At 37.8% G+C, this 27,978-nt stretch overlaps 2 protein-coding genes across 4 annotated transcripts; one reads left to right on the top strand and one right to left on the bottom strand.

Moving 5' to 3' along the window:
• Positions 1-953: 953 nt before the first annotated feature.
• LOC136246748 (uncharacterized) lies at positions 954-27,978 on the top strand. 3 transcript variants are annotated; one of them, XR_010696802.1, is made up of 6 exons: positions 954-1,157; positions 10,013-10,225; positions 17,325-17,391; positions 17,663-17,760; positions 25,640-25,760; positions 27,562-27,978. XR_010696802.1 is itself a non-coding variant. In XM_066038308.1 (5 exons), the coding sequence occupies exons 2-4, from the start codon at positions 10,014-10,016 to the stop codon at positions 17,756-17,758; spliced, it is 375 nt and encodes a 124-aa protein (XP_065894380.1). In that variant the 5' UTR covers positions 954-1,107; position 10,013; the 3' UTR covers positions 17,759-17,760; positions 25,640-27,554. The 3 variants fall into 3 exon arrangements, 2 of the variants coding, with proteins under 2 accessions (XP_065894380.1, XP_065894379.1); XM_066038308.1 differs by lacking the exon at positions 27,562-27,978 and having other exon boundaries at positions 954-1,107; positions 25,640-27,554; XM_066038307.1 differs by lacking the exon at positions 27,562-27,978 and having other exon boundaries at positions 25,640-27,554.
• On the bottom strand, positions 2,720-4,264 carry LOC136246746 (uncharacterized). The gene is made up of 2 exons (XM_066038306.1): positions 3,107-4,264; positions 2,720-3,051 (listed from the first exon to the last, which is right to left on the bottom strand). The coding sequence occupies exons 1-2, from the start codon at positions 3,803-3,805 to the stop codon at positions 2,998-3,000; spliced, it is 753 nt and encodes a 250-aa protein (XP_065894378.1). The 5' UTR covers positions 3,806-4,264; the 3' UTR covers positions 2,720-2,997.

The raw sequence follows: 27,978 nt of genomic DNA, 5'->3' as shown, positions 1-27,978 counted from the left end.
CACAAGTGATAAATTACTGGAGCTCTATATCTTTAAACACTGCACACCAAAGCTATAGCAGTAGCTATAAGGTCAGGCTAAGTTTTGCATTTATTGTTGGAATATATGAAAAACTTCATATGGACATGGATGTTTACATGCATGTATTAGAGTATACTCAGTTGACTGATCTATTAGAGTATATACCTGACTGCTCTATTAGAGTATATCGATCTTTTTAACAAGTTTTGAAGAGGGCTCATGTTACTCCTGTGAATCCTTCCCTGAGAGATGAATGCCGTAAGTTATATCAATTGTTGTGCTGTGCCATTACACTATATTGCTCGCTCATTTTGTCCTACCATACTAAATGGTGTGTTAGGATCCTGCTTGCAGAAGTTTAAATTTTACGGAGGGGGGTTCCTGAACCCCCCCTCCCTACGCCCCTGCCCGTGCCAGACGGTTTGTGTGGGGGCGGCAAATAAATAATATTTTGTGTGGGGCGAGGTGTGGGGGCGGCAAATAAAATTATTTGCCGTCCTCACACAAACCGTCTGGCACGCGAAGCCATATACGTAAAAGTTTCAAGGTAGAAAACTCTTGTAGATGAGCGACTAGCTATGGAGGAAATTTTTCGTAGGTCACAAAGGTGCTCTACGAAACTTTTCCACCTCGAAAAGTGATGTTTGCGCGGCCGCGCGGGCCTTCGATTAGAAATCAATTAATTAATTTATCCCTCTAGGGACCAGCAACGAATTAGGCTGTGGCAGAAACCTGGAACAGAAAACTGCGCTGAATGCAGAAAAAAAAAATCCCAAAGGAGAGGCCGCGCCATCTCTACCACCTATGCATGTTCCCCCATTATAATTATACTGAAAAATTGTCGATTGTTAGCATGTGTCAGCCTTCTTGCTGATCCTTAGAACTACAGTAACAGGCTGCAGGCGCACGTGCATATAACTCAGTAACCACGTGCACGTCCACCGGCATTTGCTCGGTGCTGAATGTTCAAGTGTGGGTGACCTTAGATGCTGCTCTGAAGTTTCGGAGGAAGTTCCCTACGAACGTTTAGAAGTTCTCAGCCTAATACAAGAAGATTAGTGATCGATTTTTGAGTGACCGAACCAGGCGAGTAAAACTAGAGGTAGTGGTAGCAACCACCTGTCACTGCCTGTCCAGTAAGTTGTAATATATTTTATTTATTTTCCAACATAGCTAGTTTGTAGAGAACAACTGAATTTGGGCGCGTTTGGTTGTTGGACTTTTTTTGTGAGCAGATGTGTGGTACGGCAGGAGTATAGAGCGTTTTCATTTCCATGGTAACGAATGATGACGTATAGGGCACACCCACGGTCGCCATATTGTTGAACCGGAACTGGATCGTGATTAAGGATATGGCGGCTGATGAATTGCCATTAAGTGACTATGCTCGGGAGTTGTCTATCAGTAATAAGAGGAGGTACCTCGAGGAACTATCTGGAATTCAAGACCCGTATTTGATTCTACTCTCTGAATTGATGAAAGGCGTTTTTCCACCTGTCACGAACACAGATATCTTCAACTACTTGGTCCTGGGACTCAGCTTTTGTACTTCACAATGGTTTAAAGCTCATAAAAGTCTTGATGCGTACAAATACTTATTCGTGAACTACCTGGTTCAAAACGATTTGACAAAAAGTTTGCTGCAGTAGCAAAGGTAAATTTTAGCTACACATGCAATCACTTCACTTATATGTACTATAGTTGAGACACTCCCAGCGTGCTAATGATCCACCAGTGAACACTTGGGTGACATGTGAGCATGATGGCACAGTTGAGGCACGTCACTGCACCTGCATGGCAGGCTTTGGTGAAGTTTGTTCCCATGTTGCAGCTATTTTATTTTATCTTGAATCGGCATCACGGGTTTCCACAACTTGTACACAGATAGGTTGTGTGTGGAAGGAGCTGCGCTTAGTGGAAACGATACCTTATACTCGAATAATGGACATAACATTTACGAAGCCTAAAGGTTCTATTAGCTGCAACAGGAAAAGGGGAGCACATTTATACAATGACTCATTGCCTGATTCGACGAATTTGTTATCCAGAGATAAATAATTTCTCCTCTAAGGCTACTAAGTGGGGGTGTGAACACGAGACTTCAGCAAGGTCAGCACATGAAAGATGTTCACTCTGGCTTTGTTTGCAAGGAAAGTGGGCTTATTATTAGCATCACATATCCCTTCATTGGGGCTAGTCCGGATGGTAATATCCAGTGTGAATGCTGCACTGGAATAGGGGTACTGGAAGTCAAGTACCCTTATTGCGTTCGTGATGTTCAACCATCATCAGCTCCCTACATTCAAGATGATGGTAACCTTTTGAAAACACACATGTACTACTATCAAGTACAGACTCAGCTCTTTGTGTGTTCTGCTGATTTTGTAGTTGCGACTTTTCGTGATGGTAATGCAAGCATCTCAATCCAGAGAATATTTTGAGATGAACACCTGATCAAAGACATAGTTGACAAAAGTTCTCATTTTTTTGAATTATGTATTCTTCCAGAACTGCTGGAAAAATGGCATTCTCGAGAACAAGTTATACCAGCACAGACTGCAGCAGCTTCAGCTGTTAGTGATACTTACACTTACTGCAAGGAAGACAAGGGCGGTGAGATGGTTGGATGTGACCATGATGATTGTGAGAATATTCAATGGTTCCACCTCTCATGCCTTAATCTTGAAGAATCCTCCACGTACCAACAAGTGGTATTGTGCAAACTGTTGTAAGTTGCTTCAATTTACACAGAAGAAGCAAAAGAAATAATGTTATTATATTAATGTACAATTACAGTATTTGTCATGTAATGAAATTAATTATTAGGAACTACAGATTTACTACATAAATTATTTAATGCTGAACAAATAATTATAATTTTGTCTATAGTAGCTTTTTCTCCATTTGCCTTAGGTTTCACAAAGTCTATGGGGATACAACTCATCAGAATAGAGTATCTCTGCCTCATAGCACCTATCACCCTCTCAATGTGTATACAGACATTTGCCAGTTGGCGAGTTTTCTCAAGATCTTGTGGAGACAACTGCACACATCCACGTGTGAATGCGGGTATTTGTAAAGTTGCCTGCATTCTGGCAACATCCTCATCAATGTCAAAACCGCGGTCAGCAAGGACAATGTCTCCCGGCAATAATTTTGAAAGAAAGCCACAGTTGACAGTCAAGTGTTTATCACTTACTCTTCCTCCCCAGGCACATGAAACAAAGGTAGTTACTCCTTGTGGACACATTGAGATGAACACTTTAGCAGTGTTAGCATGTTTATATTGCGACCATGTTGCTGACTTAGCTACTAAATGAGATGGTGTTTCAATCTTTATCTCATAACAGTCAACAATTGCCACTACCTTAGTTCCATAGCAGGCACGAAAGCAGTTTGGCATAGTTTTCCACAGCTGCTCCTTCTCTGGCCATTTTATAAGCCACTGCAAACGTACCATCATAACCTCTAGTGTTGCATGGAATGAACGTGACACAGTAGCTAGTGATACATTCAATCTATATGATAGGTCTTGCAGTCCCAGATTAAGCCTCAACTTTAAAAGAACTATGAGGAATGAACGCCAGTAGAATGCTCGTTTCTCTCCATTACAAAAGGGCTTCATCACAAACTCAAATGTTGACAGCAGCAGTGCGCACTTGGTCAGCCCAGTGTAGTAATGTACCTTGGAATCATCTGACAAAAAAACCTTCTCATTGAAAAAATTCCAGTCATCTGTCTGAACCCCAACATCACAAGTCTGAGGTGGAGTTGTTTGCACCATTTTACTGTGACACAACACTCCTTGATCAGTTCGAGTACCATGATGGCATCATTAACAAACACACGGCCAGTATCTTCCTTTGATACTTGTGCAACAACACTGACTGGAAGAGGCAACAATATCTTCCTCTGATACTTGTGCACATTTGTAGCACTTACCGCTTTCAAAACGATTACTGCAAACATAAACATTTTCTAAACATGGCAAATCGTCTCTAGAGATGACTGATAACCAAACTCTTCTCCTTTCCGTCGTTATTTCCACCATTTGAGGTCCTTGATTATGGTTGGTAGCTTGTGAAACGAGCAATTGTTCCTTCCAGGCTTGCTACTGTCACTAGAACAGCCAACAATAGCACAGTTAACCATTGTATTCACAATACAAACGTTGTAAAAACAACAATCACTACCGCAACGTGGTTCAACAATATGGCGACCGTAGGTGTGCCCTTTACGTCATTATTCGTTACCATGGAAATGAAAACGCTCTATAGGCTTTGAGCACCGGAGCACCTAGTAGTCATGTTTATGGCTGATGAAACCCGCGCCAAATTAAACCGGTGGCTGTGCTATGTTTTAGGCCACTCCAAATAAATCCTCTGTTTCCCGTCCTGGACTCAGGCATATTTGCATGCGGGCGGGCGGTCCATTTCCATTATTTCATTATAAGGTTGGCTAGCTTTTCAAGCCATTATTTGCCTGGCACTGCCACAAAGGCTGCATAAAAACATGCTTAAGCTTGTTCCTTCCTTTGTAAGTTGCAAAAATAACACAAACGTGAAGTTTGTGCTGACTTGATAGCACTGCTGACACTGTTTCAAGATAGCCTGACACTGTTTCAAGATAGCTTTTACTGAGCCTATCAGTATGCAAGAATAACTGGAAAATAATGGAAGAATATGGAATAATGGAATATTTAGAGCTGGCAGTAACCAGATGCGGGCGGTGGACAGGAAACAGAGAATTTATTTGGAGTGGCCTTATATAGAAGTTGTGTAGATTGTGTGACAAGCTACAGCATTTCTCAAGGGGGTGGTACACAGGCACTCACATCTGTAGGCCAGTTATATAATTATCGAATTCAATAAACCCACTGGTCAATTCCCAGGTTGAAATATCAATAGAGCAATAACTTTTACGTCACAAAATTACGTTAAAATGTGTAATTGCAACTTCCACGGGGAAAGAAGTGGGGCAAATTCAATGGCGGGACTCCTTTAAGAGGCTACAAAACGGCTTCTGGTGATTGATTGCGCATGAAAATTACTCAGGACATAGAACAAAAGTTAGGAAAGATGATGAAAACATTTTTTTGGCCATCGGGTTAGTTTTATCCAGGTTAAAGGATAAAACGGCTGTTTTGGACTTCACTCAAGAAAGCGATTGTCACCAAACAACACTTTAGTAAGAAAGAATGATCAGTAATGAACTATTGTATGTCGATTTGTCGGTATAAACGTTGTGGGACTCTTTATCGTACTTTTCAAGGTATCAAAATGCTAATGCCCACATATTGCCAGTTATCAGCCGTAACTCTCCCAGCACGGATCAAACTAACTTGAATATCAATACAAGAACATGGTTGGTTATGCAGTAGGTTAGACTCTTCTATGGTCTTCTGTTTATATGATATACTTTATTAATTTTGCAGTGAAATAAATGCATGTATATGCAGTATGCTTACCTGCGACATATGTGACCGTCTTGGCAAAAATCCGACTTGTTTGCACAAGCATGCGTATTGAGAGAATAGAAATGTAAACATAATTTGTAAAATTACACATGCTACAAAGAAAAAATTGATTAAACCTATATACCATCTTATTCACCTGCTCATGGAGAGTTTGAAAATCTTTGTTTTGTTTCTGCAGCTCCAGCAGCATGCATGTTACGTACATTCGTTTATGAAACGGTAAACGTAAACAAGGCTGTTATTGTTTCTTCTACCAAACTGCCTTCATATCCATATGCGCAAGTGTCTATAGGGCTAACACTATACCTTGGCTGTTGTGCTAATCCATTTTGAACATTTTAAGCCAAATTGCAACATTGTAGACTAATCCAAATGGAAGTTATGGCTGCAAATGTAAGCACCTGTAGTTTATTTTCAGTTTAGTCACTGTACATATCAAATATTTTACTCTTTCTACTGTCTAGCACTATAATTCCAAAACTACTCACCACAGAAGGCTGAAACTTTGTTGATCCATTCCTTGAACACTGCAGATAATGCTGAGAAAATTTAAAAAAAAAAGATATATTAAAATTGTGCAAACAAGTTGGGTTTTTGCTGAGACGGTCACTTATACCAAGAGTTCATAATATATATACTAAGGAGAGTATCCTACTCTCATATACCCCTGTAAAAAGGCATATCGTGAAGTTATGATGTAATGACAAGGTGTTGAGGTTTGTGACGTACATGAAGCCATAAAAGTGCAAGAATCGTTAGCACCGTTTCACACTTGCGACTCTCAGGATAGCCGTATTCGCGAATGGCCTAGTAAGAAACGCCTACGAAGCGGTCTTAACCCATGAAGGAACGATTGTAGTTGGGTGAGAAACGCTTAGAGCTGGAGTTAATTTGGTTGCTAGCGACGTTGGTAGGCACGCGTTCAATCGATACCATGTTCAACTAATGACATCATTAATTATACAAAGAAAAACGGGCGAACTCAGAAGTGTTACGTCATAACTTCACGATACGCCTTTCTACAGGGGTATATGAGAGTAGGATACTCTCCTTAGTATATATATTATGAACTCTTGCTTATACATATAATCTATGTCATGTTTAATAGTTATCTGCCTGTGTGTTGGGGTGTCATATTCATTCTAGTCATTATGTTAATACAATTATTTTATAATGAACTGATCTTTTCTAAGTTTTGTAAATGCATTGGTATTAGAAAATAAATAGGGAGTATGGGGCCACACCTGTATAGCCAAGTATGTATGTTCAATGAAATCTGGATGGAGTACAGGTCACTAACTTCCTCAGATGTCTATAAATGTATACAGAGGTTTTCTGGTTGGTTGTCTGTGACTACATTGTGCATGTGTAATGAATTTGAATATAGCCAATGACATTTGAGCAGTAAATTTGAATTCCATTGGCTATTTATTGCAAATGCCCTAAGGTATTCATGTAGCTTCAGACAACCAACCTGAAAACCTCTCCAGTCTATCATTTTGAGAAGCCAGTGTAATAGACCGTTTGGTCAAATTCTGTTGGCCACAAACACAAAGCTATTGTGTATCTGGCTCCATGTTCTCCATGCCCCTGCTTTTAGTTTAGTATTGCTGACTGTCTCAGCTAAAACACATGCCATCTAGTTCTCATGATTTCTTTTTCCAAATTCTTTTTGTTATCGTAGCATTATCTATGGTGTCCAAAGAATGGACCACCTACCTGCAAGTTTCAGCTTATTGTGGTGCATATCAAAACATGCTATTGGGATTTGTAAAGTCAAATGGCAAAAATGGTAAAATCAAATTTACAGCCAGTAATCATTTTTATCAGCAATACTGTACATTACCAGTAGGCATTCCAGTATCCGAGATTTTTTAATAGAAAAATTCTCCGTATATTCTCCAATAGAACCCTGGCATAAATTGACAACTCGTGTTTAACTTGGGAGTTGCTCCATCATCTGAGCTCCAATGAGGATGAAAATTGCTGTGGGTTTGTCCACATGTTGATCATCATGAAAATCTTAGTTTTATCGTGTGCGTTACATGTAAGTACGTTTTTGTGTTGTTTTGTAATCTTTTCAAGCCTTGTAATATATGTAGAATACTTTAAAACTTTAAAAAACGTACTGTTGGGTGGAAGGTAGTCACTGGTGCTTACTTTAAAGTGCGTAGTTACAGTACTTCACTCGGGTTAGCGATTTTCAGCTCCAGAGCAATTTTCTGATGGCTGAGTCATCAGCTCAAAAGTATGAACCACTTCAAAGTCGGCATAACAATGCCATAATTGAACCACAACTCCACCTTAGGTATTGTTGCATCACTGTGGCACCTCCACTTTAGTTGTTTACTTTTATAAGGGCAACACATCTAGCCCTGTACTGAGGATTTATTATTGCTTTATGGCAAGAAGTCAATGGTCAACCAGTGCCTACAGCCCAGTACATGAGTGTACAGTAATTAAATTAACTAATTGACGTATAGTGTCTGATTGGTGGTGGAAGTTCTTGACATTTGCTGCATGGGCACAGGTAATGATAAGTATAGTGGTTTTCAAAACGAGGCAACTGATGATAATAGGAATTCCTATTCAAGTTATTGGTGTGTATAAGATGTACACGTTTATTGCATATTGAAGAGCTGATGTGTCCCTGAGTAAATGTAACGTAGTTGTTGATATCAAAATTCCGTGTGGGTGACTTGAGTGACTTGATTGCGAACAAAATATCCTGGATCTCATTAATGTTAAAGGTAAGAGTCTGAGTTCCAAATCTTTGCAACACCTCAGCGCAATGCGTTTACGTGTGCTTCTATTATGTGAAATTTCATTATTATGTGAAATTTCAGATACCCGAGACATGCACAATGGTGTATGGCTGATTAAAAGTTAATATGAATGAATCACACCTATAGTATGTTCACGTTGAGCTGAATCCTGAAAAACAGCTAAAAATTAAAAGTGGATTTTTTCTCAACAGAGTTAACATTTCAGCCAACCAGATGATTATTGGTAACAGCAAAGGTGTCAACAACAGACATGTACGGTTTGGCTCCATTACAAGTTTGGGAAAGGGCTGTAATGGACATTGTACTTACATGGCTTCCCCATAGGAAATGTATTGTGAAAATTTTGATTGGCCGTAAATATTATGTCAAACATTTGAACAAAAAGATTTTGAAATGTTTTTAGTGGGTCAAGCAGTACTACAAATGAGCCAAATTTCAAGATCGTGTGTAATTACATCCATGAGTTATTAAATGTTTTTGAGGATTCAGCTCAACGTGAACATACTATAGTCCAGCACCTAAATGTCCAAAAAATAGTGTGTAAACAGCGAAGTGGACTACTGGAATGGTGGAATGGAATTTTTTAAACTTCAATATCAGTTTTTACATCCAAATAAGTACAACTCCTCCCCTTAAGTAAGCAAACAAATAGGATTTCTTTTGAAGTCAGCTCTTTTAGCATAATTCACCTCAGCATAATTCACCTCACCATAGACAAAGTTTACCAATGTAATGTACTGTAAATTCAGTTATGAACATGCACAATAACAGTTTATTGGGAATACCAAGAAAACTCCTAGTTCTCAAATGATAAATAGTTAGCTAGCTAGCTGATTACATGTATGCATTGTAAAGTACATTCACTGTATAATGAAATATTCATTTATTTACTATCAACTTTGCCAGTTATAAGCACTGGAGGGCAAGCAGAGCCTGTATGAGGTGTTTACCACTAACCAAGGAGTGTAAGTGAAAATCTTTGATTAAAGTGAAACGGCAATTAGAGTGTCTTAGGCACTGCTCTAACCGGTTCAACAGTCACGTTGGTATAAAAGGTAGGAAGTGACGTAGAGGATCACGTTTTTCGTATAGGCGTGTTGAAAAGATTTGGAAATCCTCGTATTCGTACACACACGTGACTCGGGAATATCTCCAGGTGCGTAGCTGGTTTCAAATTTTTAAGTTGTGTCAACTGTACTTTTACTATAATGCTGCGAAACGGTTATAATACTTCAGATATGGCTATAGTTGCAGTGATTACCTAGTCACAGTGGTGGCACTCTCTAAGGTTTGTGTTAAATGGCTTAAATTATTAAGGGTTAACCAGCTATGTAGCAGAGGTATGTCCATTAATGCATGCATGCGGTGTGTATCTAAATTATAACTATAATAATTACTTGTCTGGGATGTCCTCGCGCTGTAGTGTCTTCTCACTCTACGTGTCCGGTTAGCTACCCATGCATATACTTACAGAGAAGCTCCTTGACTATAGTAGGCTTCTCACCCGTATTTTTGTGTCATGTCAGATTATTGTTGATCCCACTCGTAATAATCTATGGTAGTGCCAGGCGGTGTGCCAGTAACATAATTATAGGTGTAGGAGGGTGAAGCCGTACTAATTTTGTGGTTTACATGATGTAAATGACATTGTTTTTGCAGTTTACACCCATCACTGGCCCACTACAAATCATTGTTGTTCATGTACTAATATGGGGTTGCGTTATTACAGGATGATAACAGTGTCAGCTGGACAAGAACTTCATTTAGAAGGAATAGAAGTAGATGTAGACCATATCTACGACCGTAAGAAGATAGAGCCTCTCAACCAAAGCGAAATAGCCAGTTATCTATGTGTTGTATGTGGGAAAATTCTTCGCAATCCCCAGCAAGTGTCATGCTGTGGAAGACGATTGTGCCGTGTGTGCGTTGATGGATTAAGAAGGTAATCACATGTGTTGTAATGTATATTGAGTGTAGAGCTAGAATTGCAATTGTAACATTTTGTAAATACTGTAGCTACACATCATATGTACATGTGGTATGGTCTGAATTTCATCGTAATCCTGCTAGTGTGTAGCAGTTTAGCAACAAAAGAAATTATGTGGCTTTATAAAAGTGAGTGTCGATAAAAAGCATTTTCCATCCAGTTGATTTCTAGATTTTTCTCACAATAGCATGTATGCAGAGGTAGTCTCGTGTCCAGCTGGGCTTGCCCTAATGCGCAAACACAGTCTGATTTTCTTGAGTAGTTGATTTTCTTGGGCCCAGAAGTGCAATCCAGCCTAAATATTTCAAAATTGATGAGTTGCACTATTACATGAATGTATTGGAAGTAGGTGAAAAGAAGCAGACGGGTTAAAGCCATTTATTAGAATTTGTTGGTTGTTTTAAAATATTTGTTGTCAAGTTGTGTATTCCTCATGAGACTGAGGAACCGTGACTTGACATTTCACCACAAGTGAAACACTGTCCTCTACTTATACAATAAATTAAGGTATCGCATCAAGTAAACTTTTTTGAACGGCTTTTTGCTGTTTGTAAGCGATTATGCAACTTGATTCTAAGTAGTCAGCCAATGCTGAGCATGAGACTAATATTGATTCTTACAACATATGTGTTATAACTGATGACTAAATGCAATGTCAAAGAGCAGATGACTATTGTCAAGAGTTCATATGTAATAGAAATAAGAGAGCTTCCAATATAGCTTGTACTTTGCACTTTGTCTTTGATTAAATTTTTACTTCTTCTGGTGATAGAGAACTGTTGATTGGTGCCTATTAGTGTTGATAAGGTCGAGACTTTATTCCATGAACAGTCTACTTGACTCTGATTTTCCTAGTTAGATACTCCCTCTCTCTCTCTTGTATTATGAACTCTTTGAGTTTATTATTATAAAATTAACACATTATCAGATATGTGACCGTCTCACTGACTTGTTGCACAATTAAAGTTTTTTTTTTTTCTCAGTATTATCTGCAATGTCCAAGAAATGGATCACCAAAGTTTCGGCCTTCTGTGAGTAGTTCTGGAATTATAGTAGGAAGAGTAAGATAATCGATTTGTACAGCAACTATACTGAAAATAAACTACAGGCACTTACATTCACAGTCATAACTTCCATTTGGATTGTTGCAATTTGGCTTAAAATGATGTTCACCATGGATCAGCACATCAGCCAATGTATAGTGTTCACCCTGTAGACACTTGCACATATGAATATTAAGGCTGTTTGGTAGAAGAAACGATGACGATCTTGTTTACCGGATTGTAAACAAATGCACATGACATGCATACCACTGGAGCTACAGAACAAAACAAAGATTTCGAACTTCCCATGAGCAGGCAAATAAGATGGTACATAGCTTTAATCAATTTGAGCCTTCCTTCTTCAAGTACTGGCTCGATAAAAACTTGCTTATTTTTTCTCTGTGGCATGCTTAATTTACGAATTATTTTTATTTCAATTTTCTCAATATTCATGCTTGTCAGTTTTTTGCTGAGATGGTCACATATAATTATCCTCAATTGCACAATTGAGCACATTCCTGCCCCCATCAAAGTGTGTGGTGTGTTATGATTAAAGTACCTGGTAAAGGCAGAGCCTGTATACCAGAAGGCCTTATAAAGGCCTAAGATGTTTATATTAACTGCATAATGACTGTGGTATGTTTCATAACATTTCTTGTCTGTTTTCATGTTTTCAGTTATTTACAAATACATGACATGACCACCCACATTTCAGTGAAACAATGGGATACTTCAGCAGTTTTTTTCTTCTTTCTCCATTGTATACTTTTTGTGTCATTTATGTGATTTGTGGGAAACTAGTGATTAGCCACTTATAATCACTTTAAAGTATTAACTCTTATTTGATAGATTGAGGCTAGGGTAACCATGATGTGGTCAAATGTAACAAAATTCATCTTTTAAAAAATAGAACATTGATTTGTGTATTAAGGTAGACATTTGTATTTTTTTTGAAATTATGAACGCTTGAATTGTTGTATGTTTGCTATATGCCATCACCCAAGGATTGTTTGTGGCAAATATATTCTAATGCTGAATTATTAACAATTGTGTGTAAACACTTTCCTTTCGATGCAACCCTTTTGTAACTATTGTACTGCTATAGGTATCAATATACACTATATATTAATGGGTACCAATGGTATGATACTGTGTAATGCATTCACTATGTGCTATGTATCACTTGAACACTGTATAGGAGGGTTTTATAGAGGGACATTAATTTTAGCATAGATTCATATTCCATTATGGACTGTAAACTAATTTTACTGATGGTACAGTGTTATAAAGTTTGTGTTGCTACTGTTTCATTTCTTGGATGATATATGTAGTACTGCACCTAACCAGTAGTAGTGTTAACACTAGCTAAACATGCTTGTTTATTTAATACAACCAATGGACTTTACTGTTTTGGTAAACATGATGGATGTCATGAACAGGAGCAAAACCACCATGTCTGTTAACTGATGGACAAACACAGTTGTTATTCATGATCCAGATCAGACTAAGCACTACATAATATTATGTGATTGGATTTGTCTTCCACTTGCATCGACTTTACCAACTTTCAGGATTCATAACTTTAGATGTAGAGCTATTGGCATTTAGTCAACTGTGATTGACAACATGGCTTTGATATAGATGATCGGTATAAGCTCATATCTGGATGTTAAATCCAAACAAAACTATGCTTTATCAAGTGAGGGAGATCCTTTTTACAAGCTTGGTCACATAATATGTGGAGTGATGTTGTACAGCTATTAAATTTTGTTAATGCATTTTGAATGTGTATAATTGAGTGGTGGAGCTAACATGTAAGACATGTGGTAACACAATGGAAGTGCTACTGGGCTGTTGCTGTCCAATAGAGTGCTTTTGGGAACTGGTGTGTAACCGTTTTCTAACCAATTATCATCCTTGGTCATATGCTTGGTCATGTATTGTAGATGTATTTGTTGTTATTAGCTAGCAAAATGCAGAGCAACTAGTTTTATGTATAAATCCTGTGGTTAACTTAGTGTGGAACTTGTATGCAGCATTCACAAGATGACATGCAGAGTTAGCAGAAGACAAATAGCACAAAATCAGCTGTAGCTATTATATGCATGCCCAAATATTTAAGCATGCTGTTTCTATGCTTGTTAATCTGGTAGACTTGCTGGCTATGTTGTGTGTATAGTGAATTAAATAGTATAAAATCTCTAACAAATCGACCACTATTAAATAATATAGTGAAAACTGAGAAGCTATCAGATATTCATAGGCTTCTTGGAAATATGATTGTAGTTGGTATATATGCATAATATATAAATGTATGTATGAATATATGTGGTCTAGGACATGGCATTCAGGTGTGCACAATAAAATGGGCAAAAAAAAAACAGTTTATCACTGGTATTTGTATAACATGTGTAATCAGTGTGTGAAATAACTTTTCAGACATGTCCTGTTGTACTGTCAGGGCATTGCAAAACTTGAGTGGACATCAAGCAATTTGACTGGACATTTTAACTTTTATTGTTTCTCCTTTCTTGTGTTTCTACCACTTGGGATATTTGTTTCAAACATTGGGGCCACCAATGTACTGTAGATCTGATTACTTATCAACCACTCACTGATACTGATAGTACAGCATTTTAAAGGGTAGCTACTGGCCACATGAAAGAGCTTCTATAGAATCAATTGGGCCTTTGTAGGAATGGAGTCATAAGGACTTCAGTCAAGGCTTGCCTTGGAATGATATAGCTATGTGGTCAAACTTTGCTTATGCTGGCAGCTGCCATGGCTTAGAATATATAGTAGTTCTATCCCTAATATGAATAGATGCACTGATGCCTTGTTCATTCTAGCTTAAAAACTGGTTGTACAGGTGATCATGAATACCACAAGTAAAACTACTAATTGCAATCAGGTTATAAATACATTTTACTACTGCAGTACAGGTGACTGATACAAGTAGGCTGGCACAACATTAGTAAACTGTTAACCTCAGAGGTTAACTTAGGCATACCCTTGTGGTCAGTACAAACCAAAAATACATAATTTAATTACATGTCAATACCATCATGTCTGGCCTCCTCCTAGCCCAATGCTAACACTATATAATACTTTGAAAGGACACTATTTCTGGACAAATTCAATGATGGCCTGACACCTGGTGTAATTGACCTGTCCAGATGTTATTTTGCACACTGTACAATAAGTCACTACATCAGATTTCACAATGTTTTGTGAAAAAGTATCATGCAATCTATTGTAAAAACTATCCCTGAGCATAACTTGTCACAGCAAGTATGTTGTGTAGTAACTTCATATAATAGCAACATTTTTGTACGTAGGATGATGCGGGTTCTAAGCATGCTATAATAAATTATGTTTCCAAGTTTTTAGAAGTAGCATGACATTGATTCTAATAGTTTCAAAAAAAATTATAACTACACTGTATGTGTGTGTGTGTACATATTGAAACATCATAGAGTGGGGCAAACATCATTTACTTATCAAAGTGCTTAACATTCATTGTTAAACTCTCGAGTCTAAATTGATTATGTACTTATAAAAGCATTACTAGTATTAAAAAGCATTACTAGTATTAAAAAGCATTACTAGTATTAACTGCCTTTAATAGCATATTAAATAATATATGCCTCACACTGGTTGTAGTTGCATAGTACCAAGATGTTCATCCCACATATCACATACCTACTTTAACCTGATCAGGTCATTTATTATGGAGGAAAGAATGTTCGTAGGCTAAAAAGGAATTTTACTCCTGCATAGTTTTTCTTGATACCAACAATAGTTTATTCCGTACTGGGTAAAAACTCAATTGTATTCATGTATATGCAGGGACGCCCACAAGCCCCATGAATGCCTGTTTGAAAGATCAATATACTTTAATAGAGCAGTCAGATCTAGATACTCTAATAGAGCAGTCACAGTATTCTTCAGAGGAGCAGTGTAACAAGCTTATAAATAAAGGAGTATGGTTGGTGAGGGGTAGCTATTGCCATTGTCAGCATGTAATGACCTTTTTTTTTTTTTGGTTTTCAACTTACAGCTTGGGTGAAGTTGTGATTCAGAATGGAAACCTCCTTGCCCCTGGGGCCCAACTTTAACTCTTTGCCCTGGGCCTCTTAATTTCTCTGGGTGGCCCTGTGTATATGTGATATTCATGAAGTCTTCCAAAGAGTGTGGTGTAGCCTCTCTTGGAGAAAAAAACTACCTTTGTATGTCTGAAGTGAAGAACTTTGATGTATGCAGCGTTGTGAGTATTGTGATTAGTGATTATAAAATTCTGTTGACTGTATATTGTAAAAAGTAAATAGCTGACCAACTGTTTACTTTTAGTTTATTGTTAGTTTCACTATTGTATATACTGGATATGTGCATTGCCCAACTAATCTTGCAGACCATAGCCTTATGTGTGCAACTACCACCTTATCGTGAGAACAATGTGTAAATCTTGATTATAATTGTATTCAAGAGAAAGTAACTGGTCATTCATTATTACAGTGTAATTCCAGGTGAGCTTCCCTACTTGTTACTTCTTGGCAATGAGATTAGTAACTGCAAGTAATATTCGAGTAACTTCATTACTTAGGTAACGTGTTACGTTTCAGTGTAAATAAAGTAACTTGCATTATGTTACAAATTTTTTTTATAGCATACTTTGTTATATAGTTACCACAAAAAGTACGTAGCACATTATGCATTATCCCGACACTGTATATACCAGTGTTAATTACAACTGGAACTTTAGCTAGTGCATATATAGAATATCTCAAGTTTACAATAATAAACTTTCCGTGTGGAGCATTATTCGATGAATGGTAGTGGAAATTGTATTTCTTCTGACAGATAGGAATTTCTTTAAAACAGATTATTGTCCTTAGGTAAATATGACATAAATGTAGTGATGCGTGATATACCTGAAAACACACTGTCATAATGCAAAAGACAAGATTTCAAAAATTAATTTAATGCATGGGTAACTGATGGTATTTCAGTAATGTAGTACCATCCGTTCCTCCATTGTACTATTACATTACAAGATTAAAGAGTCTAGGAAACTGGTACATCTTGATTATATTCTGATAGTCATAAAACACTAAAAGCCTGTCAGATAAACAGAAGTATCAATCCACCAATGTTATCATACAGTACAGTGATGATAATACTGGTGACACAACTGTGATGGTGAGGATGCAAATAATTGTCATCTCTCTTCATTACAAAGTGTGGAGTTTGCTGCTGTGGTCTGTTAAGTACTCACAGATAAATAGGGTACATGCAGACAATGGATTTAATAATCTATGCGTAATTTTGTGGAGCTGTTTGACCTTCCATATTTTATGGATGATAGTTTTACTGAAAGTTTATGTTTGAACAAGAAACAGAGTTACATGGAGATCTTTTTGATCTAAAGCTTCTATATATTATACTAAGCTTGCAATATTGTTTGTGTAGCATTTCAAATATACCAGCCATAGACTGGAGATTGCCCAGCATCCATTGAAACAGCCTGCTTGTGATGTATCTGTAAAGAGCTAGCTGGAACCAGAGATAAAACTCAATACCTTGGGAAACTGTTTGATATACAATGACATGTTCAGCTCCATAGTTTGGTGTAGTAGGTCTGTGTTGCTGGCTCATGATTACACATCTGTGTCTAGAAGTATTATGCAATTCAATCATGTTAATCATGCAGTGCTTGTACACTGCAGATCTTAGCTATACAGTTCTTAGTATTGTGGCGTGTGCGTATAACAAGAATTTACAACCTTTAGTTTGTGGTAATATCACATGATGGGATGATTTCAGTTTGTTTTTTAGCTACCATAGTAATGTAACCACAAGCTTTGTATAATGTTTTTATTTTAATAAGGTAACTTGTTCTAGTGAATGCATTGGCTACACACTCTTCCCTTTTTATAATTATGAATTGCTCTGGTTTACAGGGGTGTAGTTGTACATGTGTACTTGTGTAATGTTATTTTTGTCTAATGTAGAAGATTTGGCAAAGTCTTTAATTGTCCACAGTGTGGATCAAGAATTGGAGATAGCTCTGATGATGATGTAAGTGCTCCATTTACTGTTTAATGTTCTGTGAATGTGCAGCTCTTAAAATAGTAATATATTGTAGGGGAGAATTTTAGGGATGAGAAATAGCTAAGCTGTGGCTTGTCAACAGCTGGAATAACATCAGCTGAATTATTAGTGAATTATTGATAATATTTGTAAAAAGCAAAAATAATATTTGCTCTAGCCAGTCACATATCTCAGTACATAGTGTCAATTATGTAATGTCAACTTTTATACATGTTATTATCTTTTGTTTGTTTAATAGAACTATACATTCACTGATCAAATTTGTATGAACGACATAAAACGTTTTGCTGTACCAAACCATGATGCAATTGGAAAGGAGCATTGTTACAGATAGAGGTGAGTGGCAGACCAAAATACTAATTGATTGACACTCACTGTACACATGGCCGAGGGTTGGATTGTTGTGTGTTTGTTTGTGAATAAAGTTATATATTTAAAGCCTTTATTGTGTAGAAATTCAGATAGGGGCATATTTATCCTGGAAAACAAATAAAAGTGATAGAAAAAGCTCTCAGGCTTTATCTTATTGTCCAACAAAGATTTCGATGTATATATATGCTTAAAGAATAATCAAATAATCAGTCATTTTGTTCATCAAAAAAAATTGCTATTTGTTTCAGTGCTATCAGAGAATGACAACTAACCTACCTCAGTATAAATAGCAGCTGTTCATAGACCACAATGTGTGTGTGTGTGTGTGTGTGTGTGTGTGTGTGTGTGTGTGTGTGTGTGTGTGTGTGTGTGTGTGTGTGTGTGTGTGTGTGTGTGTGTGTGTGTGTGTGTGTGTGTGTGTGTGTGTGTGTGTGTGTGTGTGTGTGTGTGTGTGTGTGTGTGTGTGTGTGTGTGTGTGTGTGTGTGTGTGTGTGTGTGTGTGTGTGTGTGTGTGTCAGTGCGTACATGTGTGCGAGCATGTGTGTGTCAGTGAGTGAGTGCGTACGTGCGTGTGTGTGTCTGTGTGTGTGTCAGTGTTAAGGCTCAAATGAATAGTAATTCTTGTATTTGAATATTTGCTTATATTTAGCTGTTGCAAAATTATTCAAATATTCAATGCGAGGGGTCCGCAAGTCCCTTGAAATCTTGTACAGCTTTTTTTGAAATCTCTGATTTTGAAGTCTGAAATCTTTGAAAATTGTTGTAAAGTTCCGTGTATTTCCTGCATACTTCCTAGTGCTGTACACCAGTGTACAGACAATGGTTTATTAACCAGTGTTGTATAGGTCAGCCAATAACTGTTAAAAAGCCTGTAATAAACAGGTTTTTCCCACCCACTTGGTAAACCATAAATTATCCCTGCTACAAGTGTTAACATCATAACATAACCTCAAAGCTTGTGTAAATATGTGATTGTAATAACTGTTATTGCAAGACAGGATGTTGATGGTCACTTTGGTACCTCCCTAAACCTTACAGCAAGGTTGTTGAGTACACATTATGTCTGCCAATATCAATTTACTACACACTGCCATTTTTTACTGGTTATTGCCAATTATTTGTAGGCAATTACACTGTAACCAGTGACAAAAAGGTGTACAGCACCCGTATGCTATGTGAACATCCTTAGCGAAGAAAAAGCAAAGAAAATATGAGCCAGAAAAAGAATTTTGCGTATTTCCGTATACAATGTATCACGTGATGCCACTATTCTTGATATCTAAGATTTTAAATGCCCTGAAATATTGTCATTTATTAATTATTAAATTAATTGTTTGAAATCTAGCCAAATCACAAACATTTGAAATCTCATACGGGAGTTTTTAAAGTTGCGACCTCCTTTGGGGGATGGTATATTTAGCAGAAACAGCAGAATCATCATTTACAGATTATGGACGGCCTTAGAACATCCACTACCAGTTAGCTACTCACTGTTACATATATAAATACAGCTACATAGAGCTCACCACAATTGAAGCTCGTGGTCTTTGTAGCACCGAGTTTCTGTCTTCTTGCAATTTACCATCACCTGTGGTAATCAATTCTTAGACAGTAGTCTTATCTCTATTTTTTTTGTAAAAATCAGGCTTTACAGGCTCTCCAAGCCTATACAATTAATATTAATAATAATCTTATGTGACTGATTACCACATTTTGAGTTGCAGAACAATTGGTGTTGAATGGTCAGGCTTAGTCTTGGGTAGCCATACTCTATTTTCTCAGGGTAGCATTTATAGATTTTCAATTATAAGCCCACCGCCCCCGAATGCACTTCTAGTAACATGTGCTTGAAAAAGAAAAAAAGGGGTGTGAGGGTTGAGATATGACTACACTCTAAGACTACCACATGATATTAAGCTGCAAGAAGACAGAAACTCGGTGCTACAAAGACCACGAGCTTCAACTGTAGTGAGCTCTATGTAGCTGTATTTATATATCTAATCAAAAACAGCCAAGCTGTAAAAAAAGGTGCGGCCCCCATAAAGGCCATGGTGAAAAAAGATGTGAAATCCAAGGTGGCGGCCAAGAAATGGCTGTGATGGTAGGTTAATGGTTACATTTTAATCACAACAATTCAGGTGAATTTGGTGCCAAGACCAAGCGGCACAAAATTCACCTGAATTGCCGTTATTAAAATGTAACCATTAACCTACCATCACAGCCATTTCTTGGCCGCCACCTTGGATTTCACATCTTTTTTCACCATGGCCTTTATGGGGGCCGCACCTTTTTTTACAGCTTGGCTGTTTTTGATTAGATATCACCTCTTTTTGTATTTGTATACTGCAAAGCCGGCCTATGGCTGGCTTTGGGGCTTTTTTAACCCATGTGTTTTTTTCTTTACTACAGGAAGAAGAATAGAACTTAAAGAAGAATTTTAGTACTTCAATTATTTTTGATTTTATTAGTAATTATACAAATTATATACATATATTTATTACATGCTCATTATTCCCCACAGGATTTTTCTTGCAGCTGATCTCTCTACTGGGTGACTTGAAATGTAGCTGAACTATATACAGGATGGTTTCTTTGTAGCTGAACTCTCTACAAGGTAACCTCTTCTAGCTGGTCTCTCTACAGGATATTTTGTTTCTAGCTGAACTCTCTACAGGTGATTTGTTTGCAGCTAAACTCTCTACATGGTGGTGTCTTTATAGCCGAACTCTCTACATGATGGTTTCTTTGTAGCTGAACTCTCTATAAGGTGACTTCGTCTAGCTGAACTCTCTACAGGGTGATTTTTTTTTGTAGCTGAACTCTCTGCAGGGTGATTTGTTTGCAGCTGAACTCTCTACATGATCGTTTCTTTGTAGCTGAACTCTCTACAAGGTGACTTCGTTAAGCTGATCTCTCTACGGGGTGATTTGTTTCTAGCTGAACTCTCTACAGGTGAATTGTTTGCAGCTAAACTCTCTACATGATGGTTTCTTTGTAGCTAAACTCTTTACAAGGTGACTTCTTCTAGCTGAACTCTCTACGGGGTAATTTCTTTGTAGCTGAACTCTCTATATGATGGTTTCTTTGTAACTGAACTCTGTACATGGTAACTTCTTCTAGCTGATCTTTCTGCTGGGTGATTTGTTTGCAGCTGAACTCTCTACATGGTGGTTTCTTTGTTGCTGAACTCTCTACAAGGTGAATTCTTCTACCTGATCTCTCTACAGGGTGATTTGTTTGTAACTGAACTCTGTACAAGTGCGTTATTGTGGGTGATCTCACTGCAGGTTGATTTGTTTGTAGTCGAACTCACTAAAGGGTGATTCTGCTTGTAGCTGAACTCCTTGCATTGTATCTAGTTTCCAGCTGATCTCTCTACAGCGTGATTTGTTTGTAGCTGATCTCTCTACAAGTTGATTTGTGTGTAGCTGATGTCTCTGCAGGTTGATTAATTTGCAGCCGATCTCTCTACAAGGTAATTTGTTTGTAGCTGAACTGTCTATAAAGTGATTTATTTGTACCTGATCTCTCTGCAGGTTGATTTGTTTTAGCTGAACTCTCTACAGGGTGATTTACTTGTAGCTGAACTCCTTACATTGTGACTAGTTTCTAGCTGATCTCTCTACAGGGTGATTTGTTTGTAGTTGATCTCTCTACAAGTTGATTTGTGTGTAGCTGATCTTTCTACTGGTTGATTTGTTTGTAGCTGATCTCTCTACAGGGTAATTTGTTTGTAGCTGAACTCTGTACAAGGTGATTTTTTGTAGGTGATCTCACTGCAGGTTGATTTGTTTGTAGCTGAACTCACTAAAGGGTGATTTGCTTGTAGCTGAACTCCTTACATTGTGTCCAGTTTCTAGCTGATCTCTCTACAGAGTGCTTTGTTTGTAGCTGAACTCTCTATAAGGTGATTTATTTGTAGCTGAACTCCTTACATTGTGTGTAGTTTCTAGCTGATCTCTCTACAGGGTGATTTGTTTGTAAATGATCTCTCTACAAGTTGATTTGTGTGTAGTTGATCTCTCTGCAGGTTGATTTGTTTGTAGCCAATCTCTCTATAGGGTAATTTGTTTGTAGCTGAACTCTCTATAAGGTGATTTGTTTGTAGTTGATCTCTCTGCAGGTTGATTTGTTTTAGCTGAACTCTCTACAGGCTGATTTGTTTGTAGCCGATCTCTCTACAGGGTAATTTGTTTGTAGCTGAACTCTCTACAAGTTGATTTGTGTGTAGCTGATCTCTCTGCAGGTTGATTTGTTTGTAGCCGATCTCTCTACAGGGCAATTTGTTTGTAACTGATCTCTCTACAGGGTGATTTTTTTGTAGCTGACCTCTCTTCAGGGTGATTTGTTTCTAGCTGATCTCTCTACAGGGTGATTTTTTGTAGCTGACCTCTCTTCAGGGTGATTTGTTTCTAGCTGATTGCTCTACAGGTTGATTTGTTTGTAGATGAACTCTCTACAGCGTAATTTGCTTGTAGCTGAACTCCTTACTTTGTGTCTAGTTTGTAGCTGATCTCTCTACAGGGTGATTTGTTTGTAGCTGAACTCCTTACATTGTGTGTAGTTTGTAGCTGATCTCTCTACAGGGTGATTTGTTTGTAGCTGATCTCTGTAAAAGTTGATTTGTGTGTATATAGCTGATCTCTCTGCAGGTTGATTTGTTTGTAGCCGATCTCTCTACAGGTAATCTGTTTGTAGCTGAACTCTCTATAAGGTGATTTGTTTGTAGCTGATCTCTCTGCAGGTTGATTTGTTTTAGCTGAACTCTCTACAGGGTGATTGCTTGTAGCTGAACTCCTTACATTGTGTCTAGTTTCTAGCTGATGTCTCTACAGGGTGATTTTTTGTAGCTGAACTCTCTTCAGGGTGATTTGTTTCTAGCTGATCTCTCTACAGGTAGATTTGTGTTGATTTGTTCATTGCTGATCGCTCTAAAGGTAATTGATTTGTTGCAGTTGAACACCCTGCAAAGTGTTTTGTTTGTAACTGATCACTCTAAAGGGTAATTTGTTTGTAGCTGAACTCTCTCCACAGTGACTTGTGTGTAGCTGAATTCTGTGTAACTGAATTCTCTAGAGAGTGACTTAATTGTAGCTGAATTCTCTACACAGTGCATGACTTGTTTATAGCTGAACTTTCTTCAGTGTGACTTGTAATGTTCTGAATCTCTATAGTGGTATATTTGCTTAACTCTCCACATGGTGACTGTCTTCTTGCTGAACTGTCTATAAGATTAACTGTTTGCAGCTGAACTCCCTACAGAATAACTTGTGATGTAATAAAATTCTATAACGGTGTAAATAAATTAGCCGAATGCTCTATTAGGGTGACTGTTCTATTAGAGTATCTCGTTCTCGCATTTGCTACACGGAGTTGGCTTTCGAATCATAACTCAGTGGTTTGTAATCCGATTCTACTGTACTACTGCAAGGACTTTCTATGAAGATTATTCCAGCTATACACCGATTTTCAGCTCATTGCTCTAAGCGGTTTGCCTAGTAGGCGTGAAAACTAATACTTTTTTATTCATAAAAATCGATCGCGTAATTGTGACACAGGTTGGGTTTTGTGTCATATCTCCGTGGTCTTTATCTCGATTCCTTTCAAACCACCAAAAGGCACTCCTACGATGGTTAATCCATCTACATAGCAATTTTCAACTCATTCCATGAAGCGGTTTACCCTGTAGGCGTGACAACAAATCGATCTTGTTTTACGCGAATAATCGGTCATAACTCCTGAACCATTCATCAGATTTGTACCAAAGTTGATGCTAGGATTCGCCTTTGGACTCCCTTTCTGTGTGCCAAATTTCAAGGCGATCGGAGCACGCGTTTGCTTGTTATAGCAATTTTTGCAAGTGTGCGAAAAGACGAAGAAGAAGAAAAAAAAACAAAGAAAAAAAAACGAAACTTTGGCAGCTCGTATCTCGGAAATGGCTGGAGCGATTTCCTTCAAATTTGGAATGTAGACTCCCTTGGCTGGCGGGCAACTGTGTAGCAAATTTGGTTCCAATCAGATAAGTGATCACCGAGATACAAAGGTGTGAAAATGACGTTTTCGTTCTTCCTGTCAATATACTCACGGTGTGGCGCGCCGGCTACTTGGGCCGCACGACACACTACCGTGTGTCTTGATGTAACAGTGAGTAGCTAACTGGTAGTGGGTGTTCTAAGGCTTTCCATAATCTGTAAATGATGATTCTGCTGTTTCTGCTAATTCCGCCATTCCGCTAAATATACCATCCCAGTAATTATAAAGTCTATAAATAACCACAAAAAAATTGTGGCTTCCATGAATATATTACTGAGAAGAAAAACATAGAGTAGTGCCCTTTCTGAAAGGATTATCACAGTGATATTGTGATAGAAAATGTTAATAACAAAGTAGAAGTACCTGGAGTAAGCACTTATGGTGATTCACCAATTAGTGGCTGCCCAATGCTATTTTAATTCTTTGATTTGTCACCACTTGTTTTCCTTTCAACAGTTAATCACATGCCACTGTATAAATCATCATGTGTGGATAATCACTGGTTGATTTTATTAATGCAAATAAATATTAATCCAAATATTAGGCTATCAGTTTGAGCCCAAGTCTGTGTGTGTGTGCGTGCGTGTGTGGTGTGCATGCATGTGTGTGTGGTGTGCGTGGATGTGCGTGTGTATGCGTGCGTGGATGTGTGTGCGTGCGTGCGTGTATATGCGTGCGTGTGTGTGTGTGTGGTGTGGGTGTGTGTGTATATGTGTGCACACACGAGGTGGTTAAGAGCACCAGCCTGGTAATTGCTTGTAAGGTTCCAGGTTTGAAATGCAGTATTGGTCGGTTGTTCTGATCCTTAAGCACAAGGAACACATTGTCAGGGATTTTTCTAGAAAATAAATTCAGGGGGGGGGGCAATCCGAGTTTTTCAGAAATTGAGGGGGGCAGAACTTAAATTAGGCTAAATTGTAGCTAGCTAGCCATTGACTGTAAATTTTATGATATCAAAACAATTTATCATTATTTCATCATTGGGCTGGTTGAAGCAGAGTTTAGGGGGGGGGGGGGGGGGATGCCCCTGCCCCCCCTTAGAAAAATCCCTGCATTGTTCCAGTCTATCCAGTTGTATGATGGGGACCTGGTGGTCTGATGTCAACTAAAGAAGCCAATGATCAATTATCCACTCAATTTAGCAGTGTTGGGGTCCCTGTGAAACTTTTGTGTTCTACAACCTCTATGTATCCATAACACTTGGACACAGTGCTTCTGTGAGTAGTCCTGTATCATGGGATTTGACTCTAGTACTTGAATCATAAGTACCCCAGTACTGGCTCACTGCTGTAAGTCGCTGGGTAGTAATAGCTGTGCATATTTGACCGGTTAATAGCTGAAGCTTATATTATAGCCACCTCAGAATAGTAGCCAAAGAGCCACCCTCAAACAAAAGCCGTGGCTTGTATATGAATATACTAATGCAAGTGTTTATAAGACACATTTGAAGTAGAAACCAGATAAAGGAGTTGAGGAAATAGTATTTTTTTAAAAAGTTGAAATGAATAATTGTAGTGAAGAATGATTAATAGAGGTCAGTCATTCACGGATCCATTTAAACACCACAGGATTCTGCCACACAAGCCCATATTGGATAGTAATGCTACCCACATGGTTTTCCTTGCTGAAAGTTATAGTAGCTGTACGTGGCTATTAACCAGTCAAATATAGTACATGTCTCTGTGTACAGTAGTCTGCATATACATTCATGTTTATGGGGTAGTATGTTTGTACTGTATGTCTCCTATAGTGTGTATGTGCAGCCTTCATATATGTATGTGTGCAGTTACCATGGTTGCAATGTTTACAGGTTGATAAACGAAGCCACCAAGTATTGGGTAGATGACAGAGACAGTACACAATTAAGACTGTGTTGACAGAACTGAAACAGTGTAGCAGTGTTAAGTTGTGTACATTGAGACTATATAAATGTAAAGTGTCATTTGTAGTGTAGATACCAATTAGATATGTAACATTTTCTGGGTTAGTGGATGAGAGTCTGTCCCTGTATACTCCCATACAGTGGGTGTATGTTGCTTTTCTAAAATAACATCTTTTGGGAAACTTTGTCTGTGCACATGTTTAGTTTTCTATCTGCACCAACATGAAGTAAGAAATTTTTAACAGTGTCTGTACGTGTGATGTGAAGAGCCTATATAAATGTTGTATTGGATGCCATGGCATATTAGCTTTGTTATAAGATGTTTTGTTTAGCTTGGGGGGCATGACATGCCATGTCTCTGTATATGACATTAGCTTCATAAATAGGTGGGTAGTGTTGTGCTGTATAATCAAGTGATGGCTATAAATATTTGTACCTAAAATAGATTTTAGCCGTACATGTATTTGTATGGTGGTCTTTATCTGGAAAAGCCTTGAAAGGGACCTTCTAACTGCTATTTTTTTTTCTGGGTTGGTTGGGGAGGGCAAGTGTAAGCAAGGTAGGTAAGTATCATTCTACAACCGGATACTCTAAAGCTCAACCAGCTACATGAGCAAACCATTCTTTGTGGTTGCAAGAAGCTACAACTTTAATTCCAGCAAGACATTTGCTGTTTAAATTATTATTAAACTTCATGTCTTTAGAGGATGGGGTGGACACTGATCAAGTAATGATCCACGAATAAATTTTAAATTTGGTAGTCCCTTGGTTATCCGACCCTGAAATTGGAAATGACTGTTCTATTAGAGTATTTTATGTAGACTGTATTTCAAGTGTATGTTCTATTAGACTATTTCAACAGAGCCCTGTACTTTAGTTATCCAAACTATTCACTTATCTGAAAACTTTTATCATTGTCTGAGAACAAAGGGGTTTGCATCACCAAGGGTTCACTGTAAAAGGATAGAAACAACCCTTAGGCTTTACACAGACAGATCAGTGAACATTATCTATCTGGTGGTTATCATAATAAATAACTGTTCAATTAGAATAATTTGTTTGAATGTTTCTTTTATTAGAGAAGGTAAAGAAATATTAACATGTTAAGACTTCATTTTCAAGTTTTTTTGCTTTTTAAATCCTTACACATACCTCAAACAGACCATACACTGGCTATTTTTATCCTTTGCATGTATTGACACAATTAGAATGTTCATTGACTTGAGTATCTTATAGGAAGCTGTGTCCTCTATAGTACAATGAAAGTTGTGATGTGACATTCCACTGTAAACCACAATGTTAGTAACAGTTCCATTTGTTGCAGCTTTCTGTTGTCCATAGACAGCAGAGGGGAAGGGGATCCCCCCAAGTCCATCAAGGGGGCTAAGGTCACTGTAATTATTTTTCTTGGAGTGGGCTGAGAACTACAAAAGATTGATAGAACATTCAAATACCCTAATAGAGCAGTCAAGCACTTCATAAAAACATTTTCTTAATAGTTCAAAAATGAAATCATTCTCCACACATCACATGTTTACTGAACTTTATTGCTCATGTGATGTGGTCAGATGGACACACACATACAAGTATACACATGAGTTTCTCACACTAACCACAACAATCAATCCTGGCAACTTCAAGCACATGAAATTTTAAAAGTTACATTTTATAGTACATGGCAGCCATGTTGGAATTTTGCTGTTTACAGTTACATGCTCCCTTGTCCATAGGAATTTGTTAGGGAGCACATTAACTTGTTTTTTAGCTGTTATTTGTTTATAACACCCTATGCTTTTCACCATGACAACTGAAAAGTGTATAGTACATAATGTATGTGTGTACATTTATAGGTGGATGTACACCAGTCTGTATGTGTGTTTGTCCCATGCAAGTGAATAAAAGAGTCATTGGAAAATGAAGAACCAAGTGGTTTGTGAGGGCTGTGTTTACTCGCGTCAGCTGATTTTCTTTATTATGACATCAAGTTGTGACCGGCTGAACAAAAACCCTTTTTTTTGCACTTTCCTCAAATTCCATTTATCAATTCTCTGTATTAAATGAATTAATGTTTTCACAGGACAAATTTTATTCAGTCAATCTATAATGCTTACAACAATGATGTGACAAAGTTGATACTTGTTTTTTATGCATCACCACATGTTGCCAGAGAAATCATCAAGTAGCTTTTCACTAAATAATTTGTGTTTTTTATATCATGATAAAATTATAACTTTGTTTTCTCTGTTATGAAATGTTTCAACCATGAT

The sequence above is a fragment of the Dysidea avara genome, chromosome 2 (assembly GCF_963678975.1).
Source record: "Dysidea avara chromosome 2, odDysAvar1.4, whole genome shotgun sequence".
Taxonomy (NCBI): Eukaryota; Metazoa; Porifera; class Demospongiae; order Dictyoceratida; family Dysideidae; genus Dysidea; species Dysidea avara.
This window is presented reverse-complemented; position numbering and strand designations above follow the sequence as displayed.